Raw genomic sequence first — 22,034 nt, forward strand, 5'->3', positions numbered from 1 at the left:
TATGAAGGTCCTCTATATTGGTGTAGGAGCCCATTCACCGCCGCTTCCAGTCTCGGATGAGTACTAACCATGTACAGATCCTCAAGAATGAGACCAAACCCGCGATCGAACTTTGCGCCGAGCGCGATCTGTCCAGCTTCGGCCGCTTCACACGGGGAAGCGTCGGAGAGTTCGTACGTCACCTTCACCGCACAGCCAGAGTTGTGGCAGGTCACACGGACCGAGGGACACAAGCTGATAGCAGTCCAGATGTCGTTCACAGCAAAGACAGTCGCTTCTAGGACACTACCAGGGCAAAGACAGGATGTCGAGGAGTCAGGTACGTCCTTCATCAGCGTAGCCGCTTCATGCGCAGACATATGCTAATCGAGCGCGTCCAGATTACACATTCCACGCCTACGGCCGTTCCGAAGGCGTGTGCGGTCTCATGATCACCGACCACGAATACCCCTCCCTCGTAGCCCACCAGCTTCTCTCCAAAGTTTGCGACGAGTTCCTCTCCAAATACCCGCGCTCCGCTTTCGCCAACGCGACCGAATCAGCCAACATGTCTTACCCCGAGCTCAAAGACTACATCGTCAAGTACCAAGACCCACAACAGGCCGACAGCATAATGAAGATCCAAAAAGAGTTGGACGAGACCAAGATTGTGCTACACAAGACCATCGAGAGTGTGTTGGAGCGAGGAGAGAAGATTGACAACCTAGTTCAGAAGAGTGATGAGCTGAGTGCATCGAGCAAGATGTTCTACACACAGGTGAGTGTTCAAGAGCTGGCAACTAAAAGCTCGGTCATGCTAACACAGTCACAGGCTAAGAAGCAAAACTCTTGCTGTATTGTCATGTAAAGTCCGGGCACGTTTTGGCGAATTTATCATTTTATTGGGCGTTGATACCTGACTTGTGTTCGAGACAAGTAGTCTTGCATACCTATTACCACATGTCAAGGCTGATTATCTCATAATTTCCTTACTTGTCATTTTGCTCTGAAGAATTTACATGTCGACTGGATAAGCATCGGTAAGGATTCTGCTCCAGCGTCTGCGCTGTGTAGCCGAGCTGGCGTTTCCTATTCATCTACACTGATGGCTACTTCCTCGTCCTCTTCTAGATCCATCGGATCAGGGAGCTCGTCTTCGTCTTCATCTGAGTCGGAGTCGGAGTCAGACGCAACGGAATCCTGGTCGAAGAAGTCCTCTGTCACCTCTGCTTGTACCAGCTCGGTCTCATCCTCCTCGTCGATATCGCCAATTTGCCGCGCATAAGCTTCTAGGTTGGTGCCCACGAGTGTCTCAGTCCTGTCCCAGTTGTTGAAATCCGTGTCAGCATCATCGTCGTGACGCGGATCTTGCCAGACAAGAAACATTTCGGTTGTAGCCAGCAAAATGTCAACCCAGGGCTGCTTCCAATCATCTTGCATTTTGCCGAGCCACTCTTCGATGCCGTTGATGAGGGTATCTTTTGAAGCTTCGTCGGCGAGTTCGCGGTAAGTGACGTCGGGTTCATTGGGCGATTTGTTGCATAGCAGGGTGCGACATTGCCGTACATTGTACTCCCAGCTGTTCTTGAACGATGTCTCAGCCCATCCATCCTCTTCAGGACATCGATGGGGTGACTCAGGGTCGTAGGCAAGGCAGCGTCGAGCGAAAGCGGCACTAGAGCGATGACGAGTATCCTCCGGTGTGTCTGGTGAGTACGAGAGGCGCTTTTTTCGTTCCTTGCCTGTTGGTGTTCGGGGAGCTACTTCATCCGGTCCTGCTACGCGTGCAGGAAACTGAACACCCTTCGCATACACATCCACTGCCGTCTTGGCGCTGTACGCACGAACGACCTCCACGTCCGCAGCGGGATGCGCAGCCTCCCAGGTATCTTCCAATCGCGCGACATCCTCCAAGTTATCGACAACGTTGACTAGGTTGGTCTTCCGCATATAGTATGCTCGCTTGGCAATCTGCCAGCCTTCCGCTGTGGAGCCGGGACGTAAGACACGCCACGGGCCGCCGGAGTTCAACCACTTATCCCATAACTCGGCAAGCAGCTTGAGATGAATCTGCAAAAGACACATTGAACACCAAGCAATCGTATCCTGTTCCTCGCCTTCTTCCTCGCCTTCCTCCTCTATTTCGTCCTTTGGTTGTCTTAGAGCATCTGGACGTGGATCTCCAGGATGTAGAGGGTGTCCACATCGCTCCGCTAATACATATCCCGAAAATGATGGATCTGGAGACTTCCTCTCCGCTTCTTGAGTCCCGTCGAGTTTCGAGCACTGTCTGGCGCGCCACTCCATGAAGTCCATGTACTCAAACGCGGTGGGTAGGAGGACATCGTCATCGTTTTCAACAGCGATACCAAAGGCGGACTTGCGCCAGCGTTGGTAGAGTTCGATCTCGTACGGCAAGAAGAGCGCAGAGGCCTTGGGTACGATTTTCGGTGTAGGCAAGGCCATGTTCTAGTCGCGTGATACTAGTGGGTGGAGAAGCGCTGTTGCGAAAATGCGATTGCGGTTTGGAGCGGCAGAATGGAAGAGACGATGTTGAAGATCTCGTGCTCGTATCACGCAGTCAGAAGGATACGGACTGCAGGACATGAATTTTCAATGTTGTATAGCGAAGTGCGCGTGAGTGTGGGATTATGTCAACGGGGTGGGTCGCAAAGCTCAGTGAATGACGCAGCGCGGACATTTTGTAATAACAACAACTGAGCATTCACTCTGCTATTCACTCCGATTTCTATAGAGCACTCGTTGAGATGCTGATTCCGCATATGCATACTCTCCATGGTTATCGAGCTGCTATGACAGTGCCATCATATCCTTTTTTCTCAGATTCGGTCACGTCGAAGAGCACAGCACCTGGTTCCTGAGCCCCTGCACCTGTATTCTCGTTACTGAGATGGAATGCAGAGTTTATCGTCGCTGCATCCCAGTTCTCGTCTGATATCGCCGAGCTCTTCTGATACATAGCCTGCTCAAGCTTCTCGTAATCACGCTTGTAGTCTTTTGTATCCGCATGCGCTTCTCCCAGCGTCTGTCTCGCACCTTCATACGTATCACGATACTTCTGCAAAGCCCGCACAAAGCTCCCCTGTTTCTCTAGTACTCCGGCTAGTATCCACATGATCTCCAGAGTTTCGCGACCATGTGAGCCGAAGCTCTCAGTTCGCCATGAAAGGCAAACTATGGCCAGTTCTTTTGCTTCTTCAAGTTTGTCCGTATGTGCGATTGTATGGGCGAGGTCACTCATCGTCTGGAAGCGCTCTGGATTATCGTAAAACTCGCTGGAATCGTACCAAGAAAGTGCACGACGTAGCAGGGCCTCTGCTTCGATGTACTTTTCTTGAGAAAGTAAGATGCGTGCCAGTGTTGCAGCAGCTTCGGGCACTGTGGAGTCATTGTCCTCGCCAAACATACGCTCTTTCTCTGAAAGCGACTCTCTTAGATAATACTCCGCGTCGGCGGATCGACCATCTAATTGCAATCTCAACCCGATTAGATCCAATTCCTTGACCCAGCTAGTATCGCGTGCTACATTTCGTGCTTCAGAGGCTTGTTTCCAGGTGACGTAGGCTTCATTATAGCGACTTCCTGCTAGAAGAAAATAGCCGCGCTTGGTAAGGGATTCTTGCGTGCTGGGATGCGCAAGACCAAAATTGCGGACTCTGACTTCGAGCGATTGCATTTGGATTGCTTCGGCTTCTGAACGACGGCGTTGAAAAGATAATACATCGCCTATGCGATCCATGGTATCCAGTGTATCGAGATGTCCATGGCCGAGAGCTTTCTGCTGCAAGCGTAAGATATGGCGATACAGAATTTCCGATTCCGCATTTCTGTCTGTCTGGAAAAGTAGGAGTGCTTGCAGTTTACGGCATTTGAGTGCTTCGGGTGTCTTTTTACCTCCTGTAGTTTCGAAAGCCTCAGCCGCAACGCGGTAAAGATCTTGCGCTATCTCAAGCCCGGTTCTTTGGTCGTAGTAACGCGCAATCTTCCTGGTAAGCGATGCCCATGCACGTAAGGGATGTATGGCAGCATTCGATGGCCGGTACGGAATGGCAGCATATGCATGTGCGATCAGAGGCTCGCATCTCTTGAAGTCACCGTCATCTGAGTCGTGAAATCTATCATCGAGGATACGTATGAAGTGTTGACTCCAGATATCGAGCTCATCATGTTGAACGAGCCACCTTTTAGTCGTGAATTGCACCAGCGGATGCATAGAGAAATGCCTCCTGTCCCTGTTCATCTTGATCAGGCTAAAATCCCTGAGAGCGAGCCAGTCGTCCTCAAAGTCACGAGGGAGGCTCTTAGGACAAGACAACGACTGTTGCTCTATTTTCTTTCGGCGCGTATGAGGCCGTCGCTTCCACCATGATTTGCGGATGTTCCGTGACGAAAGTATCACTTCGCTGTATTGCCCCTGGAGAAGCGCCTCCGGAATGTCCTGTCGATCAAAGAGACACATCAGCGACAAGAGCCTAGAGGCCGAAGGCATGGTCTTGCGGACGTACTCGAATGTGATTTTCCATGTCTTGACGATTGAGTTGGAACGCCCTGCCTTACGACGTAGCTGTGGAATATCCTCTTCTAAGGCGTTTGAATCTTCCTCATCCTTCGTGCTAAGCTCTTGTAAATAGTCGCGTATTGGTAAGGACCGTCTGCTGATATAAGCTGCCGCATGAGTAATTGCGAGCGGGATGTAGTCGACAGTCTCAACAAGTAGTCTCTTGTCCTCATCTTCGTGGCTATCTTCTAGATGCGTTTGTAGGAGCGCGATTGCCTCTGCTTCACTCATTGGCTCCACATGCTTTATGTTTTTGTAATTGCAGGTGATCTGAAAAGCAGCGTCTCGGCTTCTCGACGTGACTAGGACTGAGCCATTTGAAGATTGCGGTATGAATTCTCGTATCTCTTTGGACTGGTCGGATCCCTTGTATTTCGGCGGTAGACGGTTGAAGACGTCCTTGTCGTCCGCGTTGTCGATGATCATCAACCATGTTGCATTCGCTTCGTTGCGCAGCCAATCGTAGACGAGACCAAAGACATCCGCGTCCTTGTCGCTTGCGCCATTGATGCGCAAAATTCTGGCAATCTCACGATAGCTCTCTTCCATCTTCGTAATATTCTCCGCATCGATCCAGAAAACCCATGTGTTTGGAAAGTCTCGTTGGACTCTGTAACCGTACTCAATTGCAATCTGTGACTTTCTGTTCTCAATTTTAGCTGCTGCAAATTGCCGTGCTGGGCAACGGGGAATGCGAAGGCTGTAGATAGTTCAGCCGGGTGGTTGTGTACGTACCCGATGCCGCCTGCTCCCACAAGCGCATGTCGCGATCCAGGTCCCCTCAAAACAAGGAGATCAGCAAGCACAGATCTCTCGATGAAGTCGACATCCTTGCCAAAAGGACAGATGAATCTCGGCGTCAGAAGTGGCTGTGAAACTGCAAGTTGTTGTTTGTTAGATCGATGAAGCCCACGTTCTATCATGGGCGACGCCAACATACCTGCGCCACCTCTGTTATCAGCTGCGATAGCAGACTCCAATGTCAATGTCGACACATAGCCTCTGATTACACCTTCTATGTGCTTCACTTCGCTGTCATAACGAAAGCTTGTAACGGCTTTGAGATTGCGAGACGCATTTGAGTTGACCCGCGGGCGCATCTTGAATATGATATCCGACAGAGCCTGAATTTGAAGTTCGAAGTCTTTGATAAGTGGTTCCAACGCTTCCTGGCTTTCTTGAGAAACCCTACCATCGTCAATAGCCTGCCGAATGCGCCTCAAAGAATTTATCAGCGTTGGAAGCTCGACGCTGAGTGACTTCAATGCCCTTGGCAGACCCTCGGTTGTCGCTCTGAAATCGTTAAGCCGCTTGACAACTTCTGTTGTGATGTGAATGATCGAGATGATGTTTGCAGCGACGCCAAAGGCTTCCATGACGGGGAGGACGGGAGGGCTGACTGAAGGCAAAGAAGCTACGGGCAAGGAACACCCAGCGACGAGGAATCCACCGCGGGGCATCCAGAGAGACCTTGATTTACGCATGAGCGCGGCACAGCAAGGCTGCGACGACTTGTGATGCATCGACATGGGTTGCTAGAAAGTCATTCGCTGAAGGCGCGTACAGCAGACGCGCGAAGAAACCCGTGCGATCAATTCACGCGCCCTTAGGCAGCAGCCCTCTTGAAAGTGAGCATGCCCAAATTTTTGTTGAGTTGATATTGGCATATCAAGAGTCAGAATGTTGCGATAGTCGTGCTACAGTGCCCATGGGCAGGATTGATCCCTTAGAGAAGTGCGAAGCGTGTTGGGCTGGAAGGCGCCTGCCAGGCGCAGCCCCGGGGGCGCGCGCGTCCAGGCGTCCAGGTACGGCGCTAACCTAAAACACGATGGATGCGAGGTGGGGCAACATCTCACCAGTTGACGCGTACAACCTTGCCCCATCACCAACGACGTTCGCAGCACTGACAAACTACTGCCGCGGTCGAAGAAGTCAATCAGCTGAAACGACGTGAAAGAGAACATCTTGAAGGATCTGTATCGGAATAGCAAGCTGATTACTACCTAGGTAGAGCTACCATCCTACCGTCTATTGCTGCAACAGCGGTTGACCAACGCCGAACCTGGGTACTAACTCTACACCTCATTAAGTAAATAAGCAAATTGGATATCTCGACATTGAAACATTCAGACCGATTACAACCCCCTCGATTTACCAACACCTTCGTACCGGAAACCCAGAGCTTCGAGAGGCACAGGATCGACGACGTTACGTCCATCAAAGACGTACATTGGACGGCGCATGACCTGCGAAACGCGCTTCCATGATATCTCCTTGCGCGTTGTATCCACATCACCGTTGTGTACTGAGTCGCCGCGAACATGCCCGCTTCTCGTAGGCTGCTTGTTGCTGAACTCGTCCCACTCCGTCAATATGACCACGGCGTCGGCATCGGTACACGCTTCGTAAGTCGAGGAACAGACCGTGAGTCTGCCTTTGATGCTCTGCGGACTCGGGTTACTGCTCTCGATGTCGTGCAGTATTTGCGATTCCTTGACTTGTGGGTCGTAGATCCTGACGTTGGCACCTTCAGCAAGTAGGTTGTTGACGACTGTGATAGCTGCTGACTCGCGAGTGTCTCCTGTGTCCTTCTTGTATGCAAAGCCAAGAATAGCAAGCGTCTTGTTCGAAAGCGAATTGTACAGGCATCGCACTATGCGGCGGGTAAATCGGTCCTTCTGGTACTCGTTTATGTCGACTACTGATCGCCAGTAAGCGGCGACCTCAAACAGGTTCAGGGACTCTGCGATGTATGCAAGAGACAAGATGTCTTTGCGGAAGCAGGAGCCACCAAAGCCGACCGATGCCTTGAGCATTCGAGACCCAATGCGGTTGTCCAATCCAACGGCATAGGACACCTCATCGATGTCGGCGCCTACTGCCTCGCACATGGCACCCAGTGCATTGACACTGCTGATCCGCTGAGCGAGCAGTGCATTTGCAGCTAGCTTGGCCAGCTCGGAGCTAAACAAGTTGATCGTGATGATGCGATCTGGGCTGACCCAAGCTGAGTAGATTTGAGAAAGAGCTCGTGCAGCCGCCAACCCTTGAGGAGTCTTAAGAGAGCCGATGAGAACGCGATCAGGGTTCGAGAGATTTTGGATAGCGGTTCCCTCGGCCAAGAACTCAGGGTTTGATAGGATCTCAAACTCGACGCCAGGTCTACTCGTTGCTCTCAGAACATCTCGCAGCGTATCTGCCGCCCGGCATGGCACAGTGCTCTTTTCTACGATGATCTTGTTGCCTGTAGCAACAGCACCAATCTTTCGCACAGCAGACTCCAAATAGGAAAGCTCACTGGCATGTCCGGCACCCTGACCCAATGTCTTGGTGGGGGTATTGACGCTCAACAGGATGAGTTCGGCTTCGGCAATGCCGCGGTCGACATCTGTGGAGAAAAAGAGGTTTGGCGTTCGCTTGTTGGAGATGCCGTCGCGGGCTGGCTTGACCACATCCATGAGGCCAGGTTCGTAGATGGGGAGATCTTCAGATTGCCATGCAGCAATGCGCTTGCTGTCATAATCGACCACCGTCACCTGAATGTCGGGGTTGGCGTTCGCCATGACTGCCGAAGTCGGTCCTCCCACGTATCCTGCACCGATACAACATATCTTGGTTATGCGTCCGAACAATTTGGACTCATGGGTGGAGCGGTATGAGGGCGCTGGGGTGGGCGCATCTTGCCGTGTGTGACTAGACATGAGGAGTGTGTGAGGGTTTGCAAAAACGAGTGTATAACAGGATGCCTGGTAATTGAGCAGGACAAGGACAAAGAAGCCTTCGTGGAAGTGAGCCGGATACCTATAGGTACACAAGGGTATCGAGATGTTGGATGAAGTATCCACCAGCCATAGTCACGGACCGAGCGGCCGAAGATACTCATGGTCGCCTGGACGGCTATCGGCATCTTCTATTATCGTTTACACGATCTCATTTTGGCAACTACTGGTGCCGAGGATGGACCTGAACGTATCGGACGGCTAGGAAACGCTTGGTTGGGTGACATGATGGTGATGAGCGCTAGCGTGACGGAAGTACCGGGGACGCCACAAGGATCAATTGATGGGGTGCCTGCCAAGCCAGCCGGGGCCTTCTTAGTAACGTCGCATGTTATCTTTGTGATGTAATCCTTAGCACGAGTACTCCACCACTCGGCGAGGCTTGACATCGATTTCGCATTTTGGCCACTATGGCTATGCGCGTAGCTTTTCAGTTAGTTCTGTTGCAGGACTCCAAGCTCCGCCCCGAGTTACGCAGTTTTTCGCTCCGCCCCAGAGAACGCGCAGAGAAGCCAAGTGTCATAGGACACTAACCCATAGGGACTGTTCTTATTCTGCTAATATCGGAACCCGGCAACGCATGATTACAGCGGATGAAGCCACTGTGCCCAAACTATGGCTTAGTTGGACTTCATGGCGCAGTCAATGGTCAGCACAGTTTCAGCGGGCCAGCGCACACGTGCAGCCACTACACATTATTCGCCCTTGCTTGAGATGCAGTGTTAACTCCGGTCCCCGACAGCCACACCTTACCCGGATCCATCGTGTGACACGGCACACACCGTTCTCAGCGGGTCCTGGGCAGACAGGCATGCGAAGGAGCTAAGGTGTCGGCCAACCGCAGCATTATCCGGTCGTGGTTGAGGATTAGACGCGAAGAGACTTTGTTGGCCCTAGCCACAGTGACGCTATAATCTCTTTCAACTAATACTTGTCGGATCAAATACCGGTTCAGCCACCTGAATTTGAACATCCCTTAGACTGTCGAAACGCCTCATCGCGAGGTAGCACGCGACTCCTTCCTCACGTCGACCGACAAAGACGACAACATCATGGAGAAATTCGAAATGGCTCAGGCCGAGCCTGTACTCAACCAAGTGGCCGAAACCGATGAGCAATATCCTGTTGAACTGGATATCAAGGAGAATGAACCGCTACTGGACCTCGAAAGCCAACAAGATGGAAAGCATGTGCTTTCTCAGCGTCCTACAGAGCCAGCTGCCAGTAGGACGAAGACGTTCATATACCTGGCGACTTATTTTATAATGAACTTGAGTCTCACATTTTACAACAAAGCTGTTATGGGTTCGGTATGTAGCAGGAGCAGATACGAGGAGTCGATTTAGCTAACGAGATACCCAGTTTCCGTTCCCGTGGATTCTCACAGCGGTACATACCGGAAGTGCTGCTCTTGGAAGTTCAGTCTTCTTGATGTTCGGGCATTTCCAGCTAACGAGGCTGACGCCGCGCGAGCATCTGGTCCATTTCATGTTCTCGCTCTTGTTCACGCTGAACATTGCAATGTCAAATCTGTCGTTGTAAGTTTCCATTACCTTACATACATCTTCGTACGCTAATAACTTCGCAAAGAGCTATGGTCTCTGTTCCCTTCCATCAAATCATGCGAGCGACATGCCCGCTCTTTACCATTCTGATATACCGTGTTATTTTCTCCCGAAGATATGCACTGATCACGTATCTGTCCATCGTCCCGGTAATGCTAGGCGTCGGACTGGCTACCTTTGGTGACTACTACTTCACCGCCATTGGATTCACCCTGACACTCATCGGTGTGGTCCTCGCTGCCATAAAGGTAAGTAATACCCGAAGGATTATGCACGTTCTCGCGAAGGATGCTAACAGCTCGAAATAGACCGTTGTTACCAACCGTTTGATGACGGGGCGCCTGCGACTACCCGCTCTGGAGCTGCTCCTCCGCATGGGGCCCCTGGCCGCAGTGCAATCTCTGCTGTACTCGGTGCTCATTGGCGAATTCTCAGAATTTCTTGCTTTTGTGAATGCCGGACACTTTACAAGGGAAAGGATTCTGACAGTCTCGGGCAACGGCCTGCTCGCATTCGGCCTCAATGTCGCGTCTTTCGAGACGAACAAGCTGGCGGGCGCGTTGACCTTGACCATCTGTGCAAATCTCAAGCAATGTCTGACCATCGTATTGGGAGCCTTCTTGTGGGACGTGCCTGTCAGTCCGATGAACGGCGCGGGCATCCTGCTCGCTCTGGCAGGTGGAGCGTGGTACAGTAGTATAGAGCTTAAGTCAAAGGCGAGAGCAAGTGGATGAGCGAATGACACATGGCGTCGCGCTTTCTTAGCGTGACGCGCTACTCTAGCGAGAACAGAGTCCGTGCACATGTGATTCTTCTGTGACCCCAGACGTGCGTCCAACCGATCGCTTGGAGCCTGGATCCGAGTAAGACACTAGCATCCGTCTTTCCCGATATCCTGGTAGTATGCCTCGCTCTATCAACTTCTTTCGGAATCATGCCATTTATGCCAATCATGCAGCTCACCATACGAGATTGCCATGGGTGACGCCACGCTCCCGAGGTCTGCCTGACCACGGGGCTGCACGGTATCAATGCCAAAGGAGAGTTTTGTGGGCTATGGCTGGCCTAAAATTAGCGCTCTATTACCACTGATCATATCATAATCGCCTTCAGACGGCTGTGGCTCAATACACCTGCGCCATGCTTCGTCCTAGGACTCTCGTCTTCGGAACCCTGGTTTTCGCGACCCTGGTAGTTTTCTGGACTGCACTACATCTCAACTCCCTCGACACCATACGGCAAGCCGCGGTACAAGATCCACTCACCGCGAATATCCAAGAATCGCGTCTTCACCTGCTCATTGTAGCTACGAGTAGTGGTCTCGACTTGTGCCGCCTTCTTCTCTCCGCGTCGGTGCTCTTGTACCCACCTCCCGTTCTCATCGACTGGGCAGGAGCGGGCGCATTCAACGCTGCAGAAACTCACCTTGCGAAAATCGCGGGTCCTCTTCGCTACCTCGAGAGTCTGTCCCCCGCACAAGATACAGACATAGTCTTACTGGTGGATGGCTTCGATGTTACGTTCCAGCTCGGTCCGGATGTCTTGCTAAAGCGTTACTTCGAAGAAACGGCTGCCGCCAATGATCGGCTGGTCAACCGGTACGGCAAAAGCCATATGCGGAAACACAAGATTTACAACAGCATCCTTTTCGGCCCTGACAAAGTATGCTGGCCAGAAGATGTTCTTCGCTTAGCGTGCTGGGTCGTTCCTGACTCACCTCTTCACCCCGACGCTTTTGGCCCTTACACTGATGGATGGGGTGATATGAATCACGCAAGACCGCGCTGGCTGAACTCAGGCACCATCATCGGGCCCGCTGGCGAAATGCGCGAGATGTTTCGTGCAACTCAAGAAAAGATCAAGCAGACGTACAATCCCGAAGACGTGCTGCGCAACTCCGATCAGAAGTACTTTGCAGACGTATGGGGTGATCAAGAGTATGCGCGCATACTATCGCATGGAGATAAGCCCTACGGGATGCCCGAAGGAGTTCAAGAAATTGACCTACCAACGCTCAAGGAAGGCGAAGTGACTGAATATCACATTGGGCTGGACTATCGATCGAGCCTATTCCAAACAGCTGCGGGGTATAGGAACTACATTGCTTGGATGGCGACGAACCAATCCTCGCTTCCTTCATCATCGAAATCCGTGGAGCCGTACAGGATTGATCTACAGGAGGACGTGCTGCAGTCAAGGAAGCCATTTGCTGCTATATCAGATGATCCGGCCTTGAAGGAAACTTCGTGGCGAGATGTGTCTCTGGGTTTCAACACAGTTACTGGCCAGCCTTTCCCAGTGCTCCACTTCACAGGCGACAAGTCATTTCGAGACACTTGGTGGCCCCGCATGTGGTACTCTGGAGAGGCTGAGCGCCTTCAACGCGCGGCATCTCAAGTAAACGACGAGAAGATTGGGCCAGATCCTATCAATGGAGTTCGGTGGACCAAGAACATGCCGTACGACAGTAAAGTAGGCGAGCCAGAGGAGAAGTCGGGGGCTTGGAGTGACCAGGGGGCATCGCTCTCGTGGAAATCTCTTTGCGAGTCGCATGAACCTGCGTTGTACAGTGGAGAGCCAGAGAAAGTCTCGTTTTGGGACACTATATACCATTGATCGCGAAGCATCAGGCGTTGAATTTACTAAATCTTAATAGCAACGTTGTGTTTCACACCAAACTGTACGATCACATGTAAGGTCTCTCATCGAACTGGCACCAAGAGTGGAATGCACAAATCTTACTGCCTAATTTCGCTCCTGTTCACATAGCCACGCCGCCCCTGTCGTGGCAGTTTACCGAGCAGATGGTCCAAGCCACCAAAGAGACGGCATCTCGGCACACCTCTTCCGGATGGTGCCGGCAAGTAGACCCACTAGTGTACGCCCATCCGCCACCTCCCGGAGTTGACGCCGCACGGCTGGGATATCCGACTAGCTCAAGTGTAAGTTTAGATCCTAAGAAGGCGAACTGCCATCGGTGACAGCTCATTACCAACATGAATAATGCGCTCGGCCGGGTGCAGATGCACTGCCAACTACGGCGCTGTCGCAAGCATTATCTCGCAACGTGAGCTTCACAGTTCCGCCGTGTCAGCACGGTTTTCTGGATGATGCGCGGGTACAAGCAACTCTCCAACGACGCGGTCGCGCGCCTACCAGGCTGGAGTCGCCGGCGTTGGATACTTTTCGCAGCATCTTTTATACTCGTTGTTGTCTTCATTACTACCGTCAACAGCGACCGCCATCTTGTTCCCACTGCTTTCTCGTCGAGCAGCAAGAACAAGGCGAAACACTCCTCTATCCTCCACGTCCTCATCCCTGCGGACCACAAAGATGTCAATCTTTGCAAGACGATGCTCAGCGCTGCAGTGGCTGGGTACCCAACCCCTACGCTGATCAACTGGGGCGCCACATTTGACGATAAATCGCTAGTGGCTGGAGGTTCGCATATCGCCAAGATCAGTGGTGTGCTCGAATACCTGCGTAAACTTGGACCGGAACGCGACGACGACTTGGTATTGCTGGTGGATGGATACGACATCTGGTTTCAACTACGACCCAGCGCGTTAATCTCGCGCTTCCACGCTATCAACGACGCGGCGAATGCGCGAATACGGAAGACCATGGGATCGAGAGCCGCGGCTGCAGAGGGCATAAGTCAGGATATTGTCTTCTCCGCGCAGAAGCGGTGTTGGCCGTGGAAACCAGAGGACCCCCCTTGTTATGCTGTACCGCAGTCTTCGCTGCCAGAAGACATCTACGGCCCGCAGACCGATACCGATATCGGCTGGGATAAGAATCCATACGTCAAGTTCCGTCAACGGTACCTCAACTCCGGAGATGCCATGGGCCGCGTGGGCGCGATGAAAGCGCTCTTCGAACGCGCCATGGAGAAGGCAGATAAAGACCGCAACTTTGGCAGCGACCAGAAGATCTTCAGTGAGATTTTCGGCGACCAGGAATTTCAACGCGAGGTCATGAGACAACGGCACAGGTCTTTCTTCCAAAAGACGGGGGATTGGTTGACGGGGAGAAAAAGCATCCTCAGCCCGCAGTCCGAGCGGCATTTGCGCGAGCACAAGGCTGGCAAGCCAGATGAGTTTGGCATCGGACTGGATTATGCCAGTCTGCTTGGTCATCCGACAGTTTTCGCAGAAGAAGACTCAGCATGGGTAACATATGACGACTCCAAGTCCATCGCGCAAGCGTCTGCTGAACTCAACATCGCGCCAGTACGCGTCCACGACCTTGCCCAGGACATTACAGAGTCGCAACCACCATTCCGCCCCGCAGTCGTCGCTCCAGATGCGAAGTTTCCCGACAAGAAGTCTTGGAACGATGTTCCTCTCTACACGAACATGTGGACGAGTGTCGTTCCTGGCCTGATCCACCACAATGCGCATCGAGATGGGCTCAAGTCCCTCCGCGTTTCGGTCTGGGATCGCATGTGGTACTTCAATCACACTAGGAAGTTGTACGAGTCGAATGCCATGGGACCGGTCGCGCCCGTTGCTGTAGTACATGATGATGCGGGCGTGGAGCAGGCGTGGTGGAGCCCAATCGCGGAGAAGGGCGGGGCAAAGTCGGACAAGGACGAATGGCTGCCATTCAATGATTTGTGCAAGGACTTTGAGAAAGAGGTGTTTAGAGATGTTTAGATTCTTCAGTGTCTTTCTAGTCATATTTATACGATAATACCGATGACAATTACATGCAAAGATAGCATTTGGTCTATGCGTGTGTTGAGAACGTGGCAAGACACCATTGCAATATATCAGCTCACAGTAGTGACATCAGACGCACGATCAAATGTATACTGCCATTGTTCTAGGGATTTCAGAGACAGAAAGAGACAACACGATTCAAGCAGACCCACACGGAATCCCAAACGAACACCATCATAGCCGCAACACTCTCGAAATCGACATCAACGAGACGCACTCACTATACAAGCGTGCGACCTCACATGAACCAATCTGTAACACCGTCCCAATATTTAATCTCGTCGTCATCTTTCGTCGGACTCGTACTCTCGTCAACTCCAGTATGTCGCAATTTCATCGCCTCTTGCAAAGTAGGCCATTCCACTGCGCTCGTGCTGGCACCATCACTCGTCCATCGTGCAGCACTGGTAGGTGTGGCGGGTGTCTCCTCCTAGTGAGACTGGAAGTAAGACTCAGAGTAATACTCGTCATCTTCATCGTCGCAGTCGGAGTCGTCAATGGGTTCGACATCAACCGTAGTCTCGGGTGGTGTAGGTACTTCCTCCCAGGAATCCGCCATGGACTTCGTAGTTACCGGATCGATGATATCGTACTCGGAAAGAAGACTAACAGTGTCGAAGTCATCGGTGTCTGATTTGGAGACGCTTTCTTTATGTTCAGCTTCAAGGAGTGCAAGCACTTTGGAGATTGTGGCCCTGTGATTGTCTTGCGTGGATGGTTTGGAGTTCACGTGGCTGATGTCGAGGTTTGGTGAGCGCTGTGGGATGCTGTCCTCATCATTCCGCGTATTGGGCGATGTGAAAATATCTGAGAAGAACACGCTAGATGCTGCAGGCTTGTCCGACAGCGCAGTATACCATTGATAAGCGTTCCACGGATGTTCTACCTCCGACGTGTTGAACGGGTCCCCAAAGGGTGGACGAGAAGAGCTTTCGGGAGCAGGAGAAGTGGATGAGCTTGTTCCAAACGATGGGGTTCCGAGTACGGGCTGCTGGGCTGTGGAGGTGCTCTCGCGCGCGATGAGTTTGCCGTCGGCGAAGAACTTGGACTTTCGACCGGGTTGCTGAGGAATATAGCAACGCGCGTGGGGCTTTGCTGGAACAGTCACTTCTTGCGGTGACAGCCTGATACGCGCATGACCCGAGCTCATCAGCGTTTCCGACTGACGAACTTTTGCTGGAGTTGGTATTGAACGGCGTTGCCAACAGCCGTGAAAACGCGGGTTGACGTTCATCTTTTCAGCGTCCAAAAATGGAGGTTCCCGCCCAAGGCCATGTGCAATGGATGGAGTTCCAGTTTTTCCATTCGCTGTCTCGGGTTCGGTGGGTTGAGATGCACCAGAAGGGGATACACAGGTTGGCTCAATCATGTTGGAGGACATGTTGACAAGACTGAGGGGACAGGGCGTACAAGGGGTATTCGCCACGGTTGGGAGAAGAGGTGGTCCCTTTTGCTGGATATCTGACTCGTCAGTGGATGTGGTAGGCTTGGTCTATAGACTCCTCGAAGTGAGTGCACGATGTGCTGCTTTTGTTGCGGCGTGTTGTGCGTGGGACGAGGATGTAGGAGGAGGGACTGAAGACTCTGAGGGTTGCGGACCTTTTTCAGGAGCCTTTGATTCTAGAAATTTAGACTTGGATGGAAACCGTCCTGAAAGATCGGGACAGGCAAGAAAAGCGGAGATTGGGAAGAACTGAGAATTCTGCCGCTTAGTCGCTGCGCCATTAGAGGACATTTGAGACCGCAGTGCTTTGATCTGGGAGGACTGGGACTGGCTTGTTGCAGTAGCTGTTGAATCTGGAAGAAATTGTGGGGCCCAAGAAGGTCTGTCGATATCGAAACACGGAGGATTGATAGGTGCGGCCTTTCGACTATGGCTAGAAGTGTCGTCCATCCCTGGTTTAATCGGCTCATCCTCGTTAAGACGCAACGCAGCCATGGTCTTGCACAACGCGCTAATGTTTGCATTTTCGCATCGTTCAGTATCCTTGGTAGATGAGTCTTTGCTTCTATGGCGCTTTCCTCCCCGTTTGCCTCGCCGCCTCGTGCTTCCGGTAGTGGTGGGAACAAAATCGAAATTCCACTTTGGTTCGGTGGGCGAGTGTTGGAGCTCTGCTAGGATGCTGAATTTGTTCGCTATAAATGTTAGAAGCCGTCAAAGCGCATGGCATCTAGTGCCAACGTACGCGTAGGAGTGAAATCATGCTCATGAGGACAGGTAGTCAAGCAGTAATTAGCGGAAATGGCTCTGGTGTCGCGTACTCGACAATCTGAGCAGCGACCGTCCTTCAACGGGCGCGCAGGCTTGGAGAATCGCGTCGAGGTTCTGTCATTGCGGATCGGTTGTGCCTGTCCTAGGATCATGCTAGAGGTGTAACGAAAGGCAATGTTGGACTAGGAAATATAGGGCAAACGGGAGAAGGTGACGGAGCTGTAGGTGCAGTACTTCGGTTTATCGTGCGATAGCAAAGAAGAAGATTGAGGTGTACTCGGAAGGACAGCCATGGCGATAAGGGTGCCATGTGGCTAAGAGGAGCGTTACTGCCCTGCAAAGGAGCGCCGTTCGTCCTGCCTTGAGGTCGTGCCTTCTCCACCAGCGGTCAGTCAGTGGCTCCTTCCAGCTTGAGCCTTCGGTTTGATGTCTGACGCAGGAAGGCGCACCCGGTGAAGTCTAGGGTCCATGTGAATATCATGACCTCGGGAAGCTCTGCATCGTTAGTCGCTTCGACTGGAGCTGTCGGCAGGAATGCACAGGTAGCCACCTAGATGAAGTGGGAGCCAACTGATGAACAGTATTCCCTTGCATTACTAGTCAGCCGATACGCTGTATCATACAGAATATATCATTCTTGTGGAAGCTTGCTTTGCATCGCAGCGTCGCCGCCTGCAGACCCTCCTTGACTGTCACTGACCCATCAGCACGACATGTACTGGCGTAATTTCCGACAACCAGTAGATTAGTCTCTTTAAGCAGCACGACGACAACGCGTATGTAGAGAAAAGGGAACAAAGAAAGTGGTGGTGTTTCAGTGTGGGCGGTGGAGGATGACAAATGGAGCTTAAGCTATGGCCATGAGGTCAGAGGTGTGCAGCTAAAATTGGTGGGGAAGCCATGTCTCCATCTCTGCCTGGACTTCTCTGCTGTCGACTAACCCCACGTAGCAAATACCCTCGCCGCACACTTCTCCCGTCCCAGGGCGCTCCAGGATAATTGGCAACAAGCATCGAGCCGCAATTACCTGGAGCCGCTTCCGAATCTTCAGTCGCACTTTCTTCCGCACGCCCCAGCAAACATGGCCGACACCGCACGCGCAGCCACGGCGCAGAAGCAGCACCGGCGCCCAGGCTCGCGCATCGTGCCTGCCATCCCCTACCGTCTGTCCAAGTCTCAGCCATCAGCCAGACCCATCACACCAGACGGCTCCACCAAGGACAGTGTCGCCCAACCAGCTAAGCCGCAGCCGGAGCCGCAATCCGCGCACGAGAGGCAGGAACAAGAGCAAACTGAAAACCAACAGGCCGAGGCGGTGCAGACTCCTCTTACGCCAGAGTCAAACACTTCGGGCGCAGAAAAGAGAGAGCTCGATGCAACCGCCGCGCCTGGCCCGTTGCAGAATGGCCACTCGGCACCGGCAGACACTCGTGGTGAGCATTCACTACCGGCTCCTTCTTTGACGCAGCACGTACTAAACTCCCAAGATGCAGAGAACCACGTCAACGGCCATGCCGACGAGAAGCCTCCCGCGCCCGTGGAGCCCAGCGCCGAGCCCAAGCCTGTCACGAACGGAGTGCACCGCAAACTGACCATACCCGCCCACCTGCCTCCGCCCTTCTATCCCTCGAACAAGACGGACACGCAGACACCGCCCACAGAAGGCAGCGACAGCGCTCACACTTCCTCGCACCGCCACCAGCTCAGTGCTGGTGCTCTGGTCTTCCAGAGCGCGAATGAGTCACCGGCACCTCCTGTGGCTCCTCAAGAGCCAGAGCTGCACCAGCACGAACAGCACGCGCTGCCACGTCCTCCGCCTGGGTTCGGTCCCCAGCAGTTTGCGCCTTTCTTCCCCGGCCACGCCCAGCATCCCTCAGAGGCAGGAGCGCCCTGGCATGTGCCGCCACAAGCAGTCGCACCGCCTGAAGCTGCCTACGCAAACGGCTCCGAGTTTCGACCCTCGCAGTTTCCCAGCGGTCCTGTCCTCTATCCGGGTCCTCCCAACGGTCACTTCTCGCCGGAACAGGCAGCTTTTGTCGCAAACGGTACCCGCACCTCGCACTCGCAGTCACCAAGCAAGGCACAATTTGGCGACACGGTACCCACGTCAGACCACGGGGACGAGCATCATGCCATGCCCTACCAGAATGGCACTGCCCCTCCTACCGAACGCCTCGAGGAGTCGCCGTTTGAACTTGCCAGCTATTTGTCAATCCAATTCGCCAACCCCGAATTCGCCGACTTCATCCTCCAAGTTCGGTCACCTGAGTCCATTCTGATGTCAGTACCAGTTCACGGCATCGTAGTCGTGCGGAGCCCTGTCATAGCCGAAGCAATTCGTCGCAGCCCGGCCCCCAGCCACCGCAGCAGAGACGCGCGCCGACTGGTCGATGTCCTTGCGCTCGACCCTTTCACTACCGGCGAATCCCTAGAGGAAGCTGTCAGGGTTCTGTATGGCGCCCCGCTCCTTTCTGCCCAGACCTTCCTGTTCGGCCTTGCACCTTACATGTACGAGAACGACCAAGCGTCCCCTTCCAACGACGCCCGCATGCGCATGCGACAAGTTCTGAGCTACATTGCGGCAGCAAGGACTCTCCAGATGCCTAGCATGCAGGCGCGCGGTATTGAGATCGCACGGATGCTTCTCCGATGGGATACTGTCGAGCAGGTACTGCAATATACACTGCAGGCCAGCTCTGGGCCACGATCAAGAGGTGAAGGTCCCGATGCAGAAGACCCCTTCATTTCAATGCTGCTCAATCACGCTCTCGAGTTCATCGCCTACACCTTCCCTGCCGACTTCAAATTGTACGCGATAGCGCCAGAGTTTTCAGATGCTCCACGTCTGCCAGCACTCGTTGAACCACGTAACGCCGCGCATAACCCAAGGCTAAGCAAGATTCGGTTCGGTGACGCGCCACCGGAAGATGATCACCGTCCTAGCCACGCGACCGTCGTGCTGTCGACTATTCTGCTATCTCTGCCACTTCCACTCGTGGAACGGCTCTTCAATCATCGGGCAACAGCGAATCAACTCGGATGGAGTGGTGCCACTAAGATCTTGCGCGAAGTAGTCAATGAGCGTGAGAATCGGCGCCAAAAGGCATCGGCGGGCCAGTTGAAGCCGAGCCAAGATGGTACCATTCCAGCCGGCCTCTTGAACAACGTGTATCTTGAAGAACGCGTGGAGCAAGTCGAGCCATCACCTCTTCACCCTTCCGGCCATCGCTTGGCGACGAAACGGGTGGCCAGCGACACATGAGGAGCAGTCCGAACAAGTGGAGCCTCGACGACGTTAGTTCTTTCCCATGTCAGCATTCGACATTCGGCACGACTTTTCGGGCCGGCGACATACAAACCAGGTCGGTTCTTTCCTTAGGGTGTAAGCATAGTGAGCGTTCATGGGCGTTCACGCAGGCGTTGTGAGCGAGTCCTTCCACCAAAACCTTTCCTACGGTCACCAAAAGTACGTTACGATGTGACGAAGCATATTCCCCAAGATCATGACAGCATGCCAGCTTGACTTTGATTTGTACATCATTACGGCATAAATGTTTTCTTTTCTCTATGATGGTGGCGGCGTCTTAGGCAAATGTGTCGGAATCAGACGCAGCGCGGTATACAAAGGTGGAGGATGAAATCTCACGGGTTAGATAGGCCGCGCTGAAGGGCGGAAAAATAGCATCAGGGTATCAGCAGACTACATATGCGAAGCGCAGTGTTCTTGGAAGGTACGACGATGGGATACAGCCCTGTCTCGGCCGGAATTGCACGGCTGTAATGCGGAGATAACAATCAGGAAAGTTTCATGACGTGCCTGTTGCCGCGCACGTGGCGCGCCGTTGTCTGCAAGGCTGTACTCCCTAAGGTTTTGACTAAAGCATGAAACCGGATCGTTCCTCATAACGAAATCCCCCGATTGGAGTACGGAGTGTTGGACAAACCTTAGCAAGTACGTTTCGCCATGTCTTCCTCAGCCTCAACTTCCAAGGCTGGAGCGAGCCGTCGGTTGCTTGAGAATATGCCCGAAAGAGGAGGAAGTGTAGCGCAGCCCAGGTCTGTGTTGCACCCTTTCTAGCCGATGCCGCCAGTCAACTCCGAAGCTTGATATATGGTCTCCTGGGGCTGCTTGTCTCTCATTCACGTCTCATTTAGACGTCTTTCCAAGTCCGCGTTCCGCCAACTCTTTGATTATTCTATCCGTCATCTCCTGCTTGTGTGCTTCTCAGCAAGCGTTGCTACTGGTAGTTTCCGTTTCGAAGGACCCCATTTCTCCAACAAGAACCTCGTTGGACACTCACTGCCGGGCCACTGCTCCGTCTTGACACCCAGCGACAACACTTCCACTCGCGACAGCTACACTGGCAGCGGGAACGGGTTCAGTATGCCACCCACAAATGTACCGTCGCTGGACCCCGGTAGACAGACTGGACCGGCTTCCTATGAGTTGACGGACTTTGGCGGACCTAGTCAACAGCCATCCCTTGCGACTTTGAACTCGCAGTACAGTGCGGAGTCGTCGAAGGATCCAAGACACCAGCCATCCTATACGACTTTGAATTCACTGCGCAGTACACATAAGGAACGCGTGATAGAGGACAAGGACGATGAAGATACAAACGAGAGCAGGCTGGAACCTGATCGATCGAGTAAACCTAATGTGAACGACGCGTCCGAAGTACCGAATGGTGGGCTTTGGGCATGGCTGCAGGTTCTCGGAGCATTTTTTCTGTTGTTCAACTCTTGGGGCGTAAGTAACAGCCACATACAGAGTTCATGTAAGACCTGAACTGACCCTACACCACAGATTATCAATACATTCGGAACATTCCAAACATATTACGAAACAAATTTGCTCGCCAGCTCGAGTGCTTCAGCCATATCCTGGATCGGGTCTATACAGGCGTTCCTGCTCCTCTTGGTCGGCGCCCTCACTGGTCCCATTTATGACGCAGGCTACTTTCGCGCACTGCTCATCGTGGGAAGCTTCATGTTGGTTTTGGGCCAGATGATGCTCAGTCTATGCCATACGTACTGGCAAGTCCTTCTTGCGCAAGCGTTCTGCATCGGTATTGGGACTGGATGTCTGTTCATCCCTAGTGTGGCTATCCTTTCAACCTACTTTTCTACCCGGATCGGAACAGTGATTGGAATTGCCGCAGCTGGGTCATCGCTTGGCGGCGTTATCTACCCCAT

General features: G+C 52.9%; 8 protein-coding genes across 8 annotated transcripts; 4 read left to right on the forward strand and 4 right to left on the reverse strand.

Moving 5' to 3' along the window:
* Nucleotide 1: 1 nt before the first annotated feature.
* On the forward strand, nucleotides 2-847 carry J4E79_004578 (uncharacterized protein; the record flags this gene model as incomplete). Its single annotated transcript, XM_049353461.1, has 5 exons — nucleotides 2-22; nucleotides 78-173; nucleotides 250-319; nucleotides 381-757; nucleotides 812-847. 5 exons carry the CDS (start codon nucleotides 2-4, stop codon nucleotides 845-847), a joined length of 600 nt encoding a protein of 199 aa, XP_049211909.1.
* Nucleotides 848-1,068: 221 nt separating this feature from the next.
* J4E79_004579 (uncharacterized protein) lies at nucleotides 1,069-2,445 on the reverse strand (the record flags this gene model as incomplete). Its single annotated transcript, XM_049353462.1, has 1 exon — nucleotides 1,069-2,445. The coding sequence occupies one exon, from the start codon at nucleotides 2,443-2,445 to the stop codon at nucleotides 1,069-1,071; it is 1,377 nt and encodes a 458-aa protein (XP_049211910.1).
* Nucleotides 2,446-2,779: 334 nt separating this feature from the next.
* Nucleotides 2,780-5,658, reverse strand: J4E79_004580 (uncharacterized protein; the record flags this gene model as incomplete). Its single annotated transcript, XM_049353463.1, has 3 exons — nucleotides 2,780-5,258; nucleotides 5,294-5,435; nucleotides 5,499-5,658. The coding sequence occupies 3 exons, from the start codon at nucleotides 5,656-5,658 to the stop codon at nucleotides 2,780-2,782; spliced, it is 2,781 nt and encodes a 926-aa protein (XP_049211911.1).
* A 1,035-nt stretch (nucleotides 5,659-6,693) lies between these two features.
* On the reverse strand, nucleotides 6,694-8,259 carry J4E79_004581 (uncharacterized protein; the record flags this gene model as incomplete). Its single annotated transcript, XM_049353464.1, has 1 exon — nucleotides 6,694-8,259. The coding sequence occupies one exon, from the start codon at nucleotides 8,257-8,259 to the stop codon at nucleotides 6,694-6,696; it is 1,566 nt and encodes a 521-aa protein (XP_049211912.1).
* Nucleotides 8,260-9,389: 1,130 nt separating this feature from the next.
* On the forward strand, nucleotides 9,390-10,636 carry J4E79_004582 (uncharacterized protein; the record flags this gene model as incomplete). The annotated part of the gene is made up of 4 exons (XM_049353465.1): nucleotides 9,390-9,647; nucleotides 9,700-9,875; nucleotides 9,928-10,150; nucleotides 10,211-10,636. The coding sequence occupies 4 exons, from the start codon at nucleotides 9,390-9,392 to the stop codon at nucleotides 10,634-10,636; spliced, it is 1,083 nt and encodes a 360-aa protein (XP_049211913.1).
* A 406-nt stretch (nucleotides 10,637-11,042) lies between these two features.
* J4E79_004583 (uncharacterized protein) lies at nucleotides 11,043-14,560 on the forward strand (the record flags this gene model as incomplete). The annotated part of the gene is made up of 2 exons (XM_049353466.1): nucleotides 11,043-12,430; nucleotides 13,138-14,560. The coding sequence occupies 2 exons, from the start codon at nucleotides 11,043-11,045 to the stop codon at nucleotides 14,558-14,560; spliced, it is 2,811 nt and encodes a 936-aa protein (XP_049211914.1).
* Nucleotides 14,561-15,056: 496 nt separating this feature from the next.
* J4E79_004584 (uncharacterized protein) lies at nucleotides 15,057-16,007 on the reverse strand (the record flags this gene model as incomplete). The annotated part of the gene is made up of 2 exons (XM_049353467.1): nucleotides 15,057-15,802; nucleotides 15,980-16,007. The coding sequence occupies 2 exons, from the start codon at nucleotides 16,005-16,007 to the stop codon at nucleotides 15,057-15,059; spliced, it is 774 nt and encodes a 257-aa protein (XP_049211915.1).
* Nucleotides 16,008-17,919: 1,912 nt separating this feature from the next.
* On the forward strand, nucleotides 17,920-20,100 carry J4E79_004585 (uncharacterized protein; the record flags this gene model as incomplete). The annotated part of the gene is made up of 1 exon (XM_049353468.1): nucleotides 17,920-20,100. The coding sequence occupies one exon, from the start codon at nucleotides 17,920-17,922 to the stop codon at nucleotides 20,098-20,100; it is 2,181 nt and encodes a 726-aa protein (XP_049211916.1).
* Between the last annotated feature and the right edge of the window lie 1,934 nt (nucleotides 20,101-22,034).

Source organism: Alternaria viburni, assembly GCF_023758015.1.
Source record: "Alternaria viburni strain BMP 2772 chromosome Unknown scaffold_8, whole genome shotgun sequence".
Classification (NCBI taxonomy): Eukaryota; Fungi; Ascomycota; class Dothideomycetes; order Pleosporales; family Pleosporaceae; genus Alternaria; species Alternaria viburni.